We start from the raw sequence: 9,993 nt of genomic DNA, 5'->3' as shown, positions 1-9,993 counted from the left end.
TTTATATATTTTATAATTATTTTATAGAAATTATTTTATTTTATTTATATATATCTTTGTTTAATTAGATTTTCTTTTATTAAAAAACTCATAATAAATAGGTAAATACAGAGATTATATGTGATAAAGTTCTATTTTAAAATTAATTAATAAATATTTTTTTATATTAAAAAATAAATACTGAAATTATTTTATTTTCTTTAAATATATCCTTGCTAATTAGATTTCCTTTTATTAAAATACTCAAAATAAATAGATAAATACAGGTGATATGTTATAGAGTTTTAAAGAAAATAAATTAATTTATGATAGAGTTTAGGTAATTTGTGTTACTGTTTTATAGAAACTCTTTTAATATATCCCTATTTAATGTGATAAAGTTTTATTAAAAATAAAATAGGTAATTTATGGCAGAATTTTATACAAATTATTTATTTTCTCTAAATATATATATCCTTGTATAATTAGATTTTCTTTTATTAAAAAGTGTTAGAGTTTAGAAAAAATATTTTATTTTTTATATCAATTAATAAATATTTTAAATATTAATAATTCTTGTCTAATTAGATTTTATTTAATTAAAAAACTCATAATAAATAGATAAATCGGTAATTTGGGTTAGAGTTTTATATAAACTTTTTAAAAAATTTATTTTACTTTATTTAAATATATCTTTGTCTAATTAAATTTCCTTTAATTAAAAAACTCATAATAAATATATAAATACAGGTTATATGTGGTAGAGTTTTAAACAAAATAAAATACGTAATTTGTGGTAAAGTTTTATAGAAATTATTTTATTTTTTGTAAACATATTCGAAATAAATAGATAAATACAAGTTATTTGTGATAGCGTTTTATAGAAAATAAAATAGCTAATTTGTGGTAGAGTTTTATAGAAATTATTATTTTTCCTTTAAATATATTTTTGTCTAATTATATTATACTTTATTAAAAAACTCATAATAAATATATAATGTGCCACTAATTTGTGGTAGATTTTATAGAAATCGTTTTATTTTCTTTAAATATATTATTGTTTAATTATATTTTCTTTTATTAAAAAAACTCATAATAAATAAATAAATATGTAATATGTGTTAGAGTAAATCTTTTAAAAATTCTTTTTACATCAATTAATTAATATTTTTTTATATTAATAATTGTTGTCTAATTAGATTACCTTTTGTTAAAAAAACTCAAAATAAAAGATAGTTTGTGGAAGAGTTTTAGAAAAATTATTTTATTTTTTATATTAATTAATAAATATTTTTTATATTAATAATCCTTTTCTAATTAGATTTTCTTTTATTAAAAACTCATAATAAATAAATAAGTAGGTAATTTGTGTAAAAGTTTTATATAGAAACTCTTTTAAAAACTCTTTTTAAATAAATTAATAAATATTTTCTTATATTAATAATTATCATCTAATTTGGTTTTCTTTTAATAAAAAAACTCTTAATATATAGATAAACATGTAAATTGTGTTAGAGTTTTATAGAAATTCATTTAAAACCTCTTTTTATATCAATTAATAAATATTTTTTTATATTAATAATACTCGTATAATTAGGTTTCCTTTTATTAAAAAAATTCATAATAAATAGAGAAATAGGTAATTTATGGTGGAATTTTATAGAAACTCTTTAAATATATCTTTGTCTAATGTGATAGAATTTTATAAAATTTATTTTATTTTCTTTAAATATATCCTTGTCTAATTAGATTTATTTTTATTAAAAAATTATGATAATTGGTAATAGAATTTTAGAAAAATTATTTTTATTTTATATATCATTTAATGAATTTTTTTAATTAAAAATTCTTGTCTAATTAGATTTTCTTTTATTTTAACTCAGAATAATAAATAAATAAATAGGTAATTTGTGTTAGAGTTTTATTGAAACTTTCTAAATATATCATTGTCCAATGTGATAGAGTTTTATTGAAAATAAAATGAGTAATTTGTGGTAAAGTTTAAAAAAAATTATTTTATTTTCTTTAAATATATCCTTGTTTAATTAAATTTGCTTTCATTAAAAAATGCATAATAAAAGATAATTTGTGGCAGAGTTTTAGAGAAATTATTTTATTTTCTGTATAAATTGATAAATATTTTTTATATTAATAATTTATTGTCTAACTAGATTTTCTTTCATAATAAATATATAATGTGATAAAGTTTTATAGAAAATAAACCGCTAATTTGTGGTTGATTTTATAGAAATTATTTTATTTTCTTTAAATATATTATTATTTAATTATATTTTTTTTTAATTAAAAAAACTCATAATAAATAGATAAATAGGTAATAAGTGTTAGAGTAAATCTTTTAAAAACTCTTTTTATATCAATTAATTAATAATTTTTTATATTAATAATAAAATGAGTAATTTGTGGTTGAGTTTTAAAGAAATTATTTTATTTTCTTTAAATATATTCTTGTCTAATTAAATTTTCCTTTTATTAAAAAACTCATAATAAAAGATAATTTGTGTTAAGAGTTTTAGAGAAATTATTTTATTTTACCTATTTAATTTTAATTGATAATGAATTTGTGTCAAATTTAACATTTTTGAAATTGAATTATCAATAGCACACGTAGTATTACTTAAGAATATTTGAGAAGTTCCAACAAGAAACTTCATGAGATACAGTTTTTCAAGAGAACATCCATTTTTACCATGTCGGTATAAATAAGTATGGAAACCTACCATTTGATGCGCCTGCCCAACCTTATCATGAGGTTGTTAAAAAAACAAAAAAAAAAGCAAAAGAAAAAAAGTATATGATAATATGTGGTGAATTAATTATTTATGCACCAATTGATTTATTTCAATATTTTATGCACCAATTAATTTATTAAATATTTTATTATGCATTAACACCTTTTTTAAAAAAGCAAATAATAATTAATTTATGAATTTATAAAAATTGAGTTTATTAATTTATAAAAATTGAGTACAATATGTATTCTTTGCATATGAAGCAAATAATAATTAATTTATTAATTTATAAAAATTGATATTCTTTGCATATGAAGCAAGCAAATAATAATTAATTAGCAAGCAAATAATAATTAATTTATTAATTTATAAAAATTGAGTACAATTTCCTGATCCTTTGTTGGTTGGATCCATGTGCTAACGAATCTTAATCTCACACGATTACGGTACGACTTTGGATGTGCTTGAACTTAAATTATGAATCTCTAAATTTATGTCTCCTTAGATTTTTAGAATTCTCAATTTCTGTACCCTTCCTTCTTCCTCGATACCTCTATTTATAGGCCGATGACATATGTCCTCTTCTGATAAGGACATAATTATAACTGGGACGGATGAATGCCATTATCTTTTATAATAATAGTATAGATATAGGTATAGATTTTGTGTTACAGTTTTATAGAAACTCTTTAAATAATAGTATAGATTTATTATGGAATTTGTGATTTGAATTTATAGAAACTCTTTTTATAATAATATAGATTTATTAAGTAATTTGTAATTTTAATTTTATTAAGTAATATATATATATATATATATATATATATATTGTTATTAAGGTGGTGGTTAGCTTTATTTCATGTTAATGCTAATTAATCATGAGATTTCCAAAATGTACGGAGTTTTAGATAATAATTGTTTCCTATTTACACAAGATAATAACATGCATTACTCTATAATTGTACCTGAGACATGGAAAAAATGAGAAACATATGTAAATGATCTTGACATTTCATTCAATTACTAACATAATTTCCAAAATTAAATGATATGTTTCAATAATTTCATCAAAGAAGATTTCAGTTTAATATAATAAGCTATTAGAGAACAAAAATTTTCTCAATTTGATCCTCCAAGGAGCTAGATACTCAAACTATAGTTTTGGTGGTAAGGAATATCAATTATATATATTACATTATATTCATTTTTCTGCCTATGTGTGGCTTAATAGAGGTGCAGTTGCACCAATTCAATTTATTTTTATTTATACATGGGTTGGTTTTGACCCAAGTTTGGGTCCTCCCTCTCTTAAAAACTTGGATGCCATTGGGGCTTAAATTTGAATCTCATACTTGGCTTATTTATACTTCAAATGGTTTATTTTTCCGACGTGAGACAAGTATTTCCGATACTTTTCAGACCCATTTTGACTTATCAAACACCTCATTTTGAAGTTAATTTCTCATTCATCAGGAAACGGATTTGAAAAAGTAAATATACCACGTTTATCTCCTTGTGGAGAGGAACGCGCTCGTCTATAGATTCGCAAAAAATTCTAACAAAATCTACTCCAAATTTCATCCAAAATTTATATTTTTAATACCCCGTTTCCAACACAAATCTAAACCCTCTTGAAGTGGTCTCAATTCTCAAGTATCTCTCCCAGTTTCTATTAGTTGGAGAAACTACTTAAAAGTTCATGGAAATATTTACATTTATGTTTTTTGATAACAAAATTGTGCCCCAACGAAAATATAGTAATGACGTGTTTGGGAGTATGTGGTTGATGAGAAATTATATTTGTTGCGATAAAGGACACCCATCATCCCTTGCGTGACCTGTGTGACAATAAATAGCCATGGTCAATTAAAATTGGAAGATTTCTAGTTCAAACTTAACTTAATAAAAAAAAAGGACAAATTCTGGTCATGGACAACATGAGTGCATGATCGAGTGAATTCGAAAGAAATTTCTCCTCAACAATGAAAAATGTGTAATTACCGAAAAAGACAATGAAAAATGGGCTGTATGACTTTTAATATGTTGATGATAATTGGTGCCATAAAAAACAGATGTACCACTCATCCTGCATGCAACAGTACAAACCATTACACTTAGGGTCTGTTTGCCCACCTAGAATACCTTTTTCTTTTTTCTGTTTTTTTTTTTGGTGACAGTACACCGCTACAATGTTTTTGATATGGCACGAAAACATTAACAAGTACTAATTTATTTTATAATGTTATTTAAAACTTAAAATCAGGATCAATTCTGTTAACTCAGAGGTCAAACTAGTAATCTATCTCACTTGTAAAGTAATTGAATTGATTATTAAAGATTGTAATTTAGTAGTACACTTTTCAAAGTAAAAAATTGAGAGTTTATTTATATTATCAAGGCGTTCATATTTCATATACACATATGAAAGTTGTTATTATATATATATTCGAAGTTTAAACAAACACACGCCACTCTATATATTTTGCTTCTATCGAGACTCAAACACGGACTTTTCTTTTAACCACTAGTATTGTGAAAATGTTGCAATTTGTTCCCTTTATCATGCAACGATAGTTGAGGAAGGCAATTGCAATACTAAGGACTGAGGAAGGCAATTGCAATACTAAGGACGGACTTGCAAAAACTTGTATAGTACAATATGAATTTTTTTTTTTTTTTTTTTGTGCAAACAAACCAAACTTCTTTACAGTTACATCATGATACACAATGAAAAATGTTTCCACTCAATATTCTCACACAATGAATAAAGCCATTTTCCAAAAAAAAAAAAAAAACAAAATTAATAAAAATAAATGAAGTAAATATAAAATAATTAGAAAACTCATAAGGTAGCCACAGTCTCTCCATTTCTTCTCTCTCTCAAATCTTTAGTCTCTTCTTGACTTGGAGTCATTGAGAGAAACTTCTGAGTATTACTTCTTCCACTACTTGCTGCATCGAGCACTCCAACAGGACTAGGTGGTGCTGGTTTCAATAATTGCTGCTCAGTGCCTGCAGCTTGTTGACACATTTGGATCAAATGTACCTTCAAGAGTTGCTGACATCTTTTCACCCTTTCCTGTATCCAAAAAAATTACATTCAAATTGACGTAAGTGAAAGCGATAAATTTGTTCATAAAAAACGAGTTGTTTTGAATTCATAAAGTTGGTATCTTGAATCCACAAAATAAGAGATAAATTCAGGGAGATCTAATAGTCTTTAATAATTGAGTGAATAATTCTGATCTCTCCATTACATATATTCATAATGAAAGAAACCCTAATTCATAAAGAAACTAACTACAACACGAATGCTTACATTGCTTACTCTCTCGTGAAAGCTAATTGTTTTGTGATCAGTCGCCAAAAGCACTGCAGCTGCTGCTATTGTTGATGGTGTATAATCCATGTAATCAGTGACTGAAATACAAAGAGCACATTGCAAACTGTAATTAATTGAACCGAAGGGAGTCTATTTCGTAACTTTAATTCGAAAGTATTTACCTCTGCACGAGGCGAGAATAAGGTCTGAGATTCGTGAGAGAAAGCAATTGAAGCGATTTACGTTTGTATCAAGACATGGAAGCTTTTCGAAGAAATAATCCAAGAAGTCGAATGGCGTTATGACACACAATCGCCATTTGAGAGCAGCCATGACCAAGAGCTCCATCCGTTGAACTGTTTTTGGCTTGAACATGAATTTCGGTTCTAATACTTGCAAGTCCAACAGAAGTGGAACCCTTGTTTCCTCCATTTTGGCTGCTAGAGACAAACATGCCACTGATAGCAGCTGCGAGGACCACATTTTCCCTTCCTGTATGGACAAAAGTAAAACAAAGACCCTCAATTTTGCATAGCCTAGCTACAATGTTGGCTCATACCAAGTTACTAAATCTAATACTTTCGACGTGAATTATCTACCTCATTCAACAAACGAGGAATCACAGTCTCAATTGAACTTCTACTAGTGGTCCATGTTGACTAAAAATGACCCCTCTCTTTCTCTTTGCAAAACAGAATGACTTGCTTTGTTCATTATATATGAGTGTCACCATTTTAGCCATTGTGTGTGTAAATATGTATTTCTAGTTTTAGAATTCTTGTGGCGGTGACCAATTTGGTATTTAAAATAAGTTATGGCAATGAAATTACAGCTATGTTTGAGAGTACTGAACGAACTAATTTTTTTCAATACTAAATCCAAGATATAAATTCAGTGCTCTCAAACGGAATATAAATATTGAAAATTTTGTTACCGGGAGACCATGAAGCAAGAGGAAACGATCCAAATAGTTTGTAGAAAGATAGGCGGTTTTGGGATTGAAATTGTAATAAGCATGCACCTGGAAAACCAAACTCATTGTGATTAAACAGGTTACATTAAACTTGTATATTGCAGTGACATGAGAATATATACATTACCTTGAACATCCACTTAATGGCATTGTGTCGAGCAGTGACAACTTCATGGAATTTATCCAACCTTCGAATGCTGTCATATACCGGCATTTGGTGGAGCTCTGAGTCGAACATATGAACAATAAAGCTCTCGTCCTCTAAATCCGAAACTGACGATGAAATGTGGTCACAGACCACAGAATTTGAAGAAAACACCATGTCATTGACAGACTCATTGCAGGACAAGTTCGAAGCAGAGTAGTCGAACACATTAACAATGGAGCTCTCGTCTTCTGAATTGGAAACTGTTGGCGAAATATGATCACAGACCTCGGCATTTGAAGGAACCATCATGTCATTCACAGCTTCACTGCAGTAAAAGCTAGAAGCAGAGTAGTCTGCAGAGGATACAGACATTGTAGATGATAGTCAAAATTAATCAGTGCATAATTATCATCATTGCATATTATATGTATCCAAACTCTCTCTCTCTCTCTCTCTTATGAGGAAAGGCTCTGGAATATATACTACTCTATCAGAACACAGATTCACAGGTTTAAAGTTGTTCATGTCTACTGTAAGTAAAGTCTATTCAGTGCAATAGCACATTGGGTCATACCTATTGGGGGAATTTTCTATTATTATTTAGGCTGTGTTTGGCTGCATGTGCTTTTCTCTGATTTAATCAATTTTAATTCCAAGGCTCCAATTCCCTCAGCAGAACATTACCTTAATATTACAACATAATTACAGAACACACTAGTCAGCTCTCAGATAACCGAGTGAACCACATCTTAGGACGACTTCTATAACACGAATAGTACTAACAATAAAATGTAAAACAACAAAAATATGTATAAAAAAAAAATAGAGTTTGAGAAGAGCAGAGCTGATATATAGGGGGGCACGTGTACATACGTTGTTCTCGTGCAAATACAGAACACACTAACCAGCCCTTAGATACAACTCAATCTCGTGCAAATACGGAACACACTAGCTAGCTCTCATATACAACTCAATCAGTTCGCATTGGCTGTCTCCTCTATGTGCTCAACCATATTGGCTGTCTCCTCTACTCAACCACAGAAAGACTAGGTCGCTCAACACTCACCTATTCATAAACTCGTAAAACAATAAATTACATGTGTAAATATATGTATATTTGTATAAAAAATATATATAAACAGGCAGAACGGAGAAGATTAGTGTATAAAAGTATTAAAAGAATAACTCATTAAGATCTTCCTGCCAAATCTCTTTATGAACTCAGCACATCTCAATGTTGCGGTCCAGATTCAACCACGCCATCATCTTATTTAATTTTACCATTTACAAACTGAACCCGGACTTGGACCCGAGGACTAAGACCTACATAGTCTTTCCATTTCTCATTTTCTTTACAATGCAAATAAAAATCACTATGATTTTCGTTACAAAAATCATCATAAACAATTATTTAATTTTTTTTTATAATATATATATATATATATATATATATATATATATATATATATATATCAATGCTGTCACTGAAATTGGGTCCCCAAGCGTGGCTAAAAAGTTGGAGGACCCAAGAGGAGTGTCGATGAAATTTCGCCACCAAGAACAGACAATTGGATGCATTGTGCTTTTGAGGATATACTTTGTAGGCTGTCTTTTAGCAACAAAGACAAACACAAACCCATAGATATGCTGGTTTTCGAGGACCTACAGGATTCAATCATTAAACTGTAGCTTCCCTGAAGCTGAGAAAATTCCATCGTCATATCATGATTGAAAATGAGACTAAAGTTTATACTAAAAGGTCCCACCAGGACAAACATGGTTAACAGTTTTCATATTTGGACTGTTCAGTACTACTTAATTTGAGAGGGACATTGCTCTCTTGGTAGACAATGTCATGTGATATTATTCATCGTAAATTATACATGCAATCGAGAATCGACATAAAATATAAAACTACGCAACACAACACACAAAATAGGTGAAAATTAGTGAGGCTGTGTTTGATGAAATAAAATTAGAGTCTTGAAATTGAAGAAAATTTTAGTTTAATTTTTTTATTTTTTATTTATTTTTAATCTAATTCCATCAATATCAATTGTGAGCTGTTTGTCTCTCACTACATGTAGAACCAAAATTCAACCACGATTGAGGAGACGTATTAGAGAATAAAACTAATTAAGTTCCACATTATTGGAACACATTATTGAAATTTAAGAGCAGAGGTTTCAAAGCTACAATGTTAATAATTTTCAAATCGAAGGAAGTTTGAGTTCCACTTCAATTCATCTAATGAATGTGACATATTTAACCCTTCGATTTGACTACTTCCTTCCATGAGTATACCATCGCTGTAAAAAAAAACAAAGAAAAGAAAACATATTGTTGCTCTCTAAAGCCAAATGTATTATAAAATTGAGTTCATGAAGAGTATGCTTTCACGATAACATATTCATGGTAGAGCTCATGCCCTCAATTATTATATTGCGGCTGCGTGACTTCACATAAAAGTAATATCTATTAGGATGACATTTTCTTAATGCAAATATGTCATAGTTTATCAAACATGATATCAATATCAACACTCTTTAAATATTCGTGAATATACGCTTGTGATACTTGTTAAATTATCTATAATTTTAATATGTGTGTATATATACATGGCTCGTATTTGGTATTTGGTACTTCTCGAATATTTCATTCACGTATTTTTGTTTTCTTGGGTGACATTGATAGGCTTCAAAAAAGCTACAGGAACTAGATTTTACGCAAAACAAGTTGTTGGGAAATATCCCATTCTCTTTTGGAAATTTAGTTTTTTTAACCGAAGTTTAGTTAAATGAAAACAATCTCAATGGCAGCA

At 27.7% G+C, this 9,993-nt stretch overlaps 2 protein-coding genes across 2 annotated transcripts; both read right to left on the bottom strand.

Annotated features, from left to right (window-relative positions):
- Positions 1–5,236: 5,236 nt before the first annotated feature.
- LOC132267637 (cyclin-D2-1-like) lies at positions 5,237–6,545 on the bottom strand. The gene is made up of 3 exons (XM_059768769.1): positions 6,234–6,545; positions 6,049–6,149; positions 5,237–5,808 (listed from the first exon to the last, which is right to left on the bottom strand). Exons 1-3 carry the CDS (start codon positions 6,532–6,534, stop codon positions 5,572–5,574), a joined length of 639 nt encoding a protein of 212 aa, XP_059624752.1. The 5' UTR covers positions 6,535–6,545; the 3' UTR covers positions 5,237–5,571.
- A 362-nt stretch (positions 6,546–6,907) lies between these two features.
- Positions 6,908–7,603, bottom strand: LOC132316555 (cyclin-D1-1-like). The gene is made up of 2 exons (XM_059815033.1): positions 7,152–7,603; positions 6,908–7,072 (listed from the first exon to the last, which is right to left on the bottom strand). The coding sequence occupies exons 1-2, from the start codon at positions 7,542–7,544 to the stop codon at positions 6,908–6,910; spliced, it is 558 nt and encodes a 185-aa protein (XP_059671016.1). The 5' UTR covers positions 7,545–7,603.
- Between the last annotated feature and the right edge of the window lie 2,390 nt (positions 7,604–9,993).

The sequence above is a fragment of the Cornus florida genome, unplaced genomic scaffold (assembly GCF_030987335.1).
Source record: "Cornus florida cultivar Cherokee Brave unplaced genomic scaffold, ASM3098733v1 CherokeeBrave_3.0.0_Hap2_Chr07, whole genome shotgun sequence".
NCBI lineage: Eukaryota > Viridiplantae > Streptophyta > Magnoliopsida > Cornales > Cornaceae > Cornus > Cornus florida.
This window is presented reverse-complemented; position numbering and strand designations above follow the sequence as displayed.

What these genes read in the sequence shown, in the direction of transcription:
- LOC132267637 (XM_059768769.1), bottom strand. Translation starts at nt 6,534, where the DNA reads ATGTGGTCCTCGCAGCTGCTATCAGTGGCATGTTTGTCTCTAGCAGCC. An exon ending in TATTCTCGCCTCGTGCAGAG is followed by an intron (nt 6,150 to 6,233) that starts GTAAATACTTTC and finishes TTTGTATTTCAG; the next exon opens with TCACTGATTACATGGATTAT. An exon ending in TTCACGAGAGAGTAAGCAAT is followed by an intron (nt 5,809 to 6,048) that starts GTAAGCATTCGT and finishes TTTTGGATACAG; the next exon opens with GAAAGGGTGAAAAGATGTCA.
- LOC132316555 (XM_059815033.1), bottom strand. Translation starts at nt 7,544, where the DNA reads ATGTCTGTATCCTCTGCAGACTACTCTGCTTCTAGCTTTTACTGCAGT. An exon ending in CCATTAAGTGGATGTTCAAG is followed by an intron (nt 7,073 to 7,151) that starts GTAATGTATATA and finishes TTGGTTTTCCAG; the next exon opens with GTGCATGCTTATTACAATTT.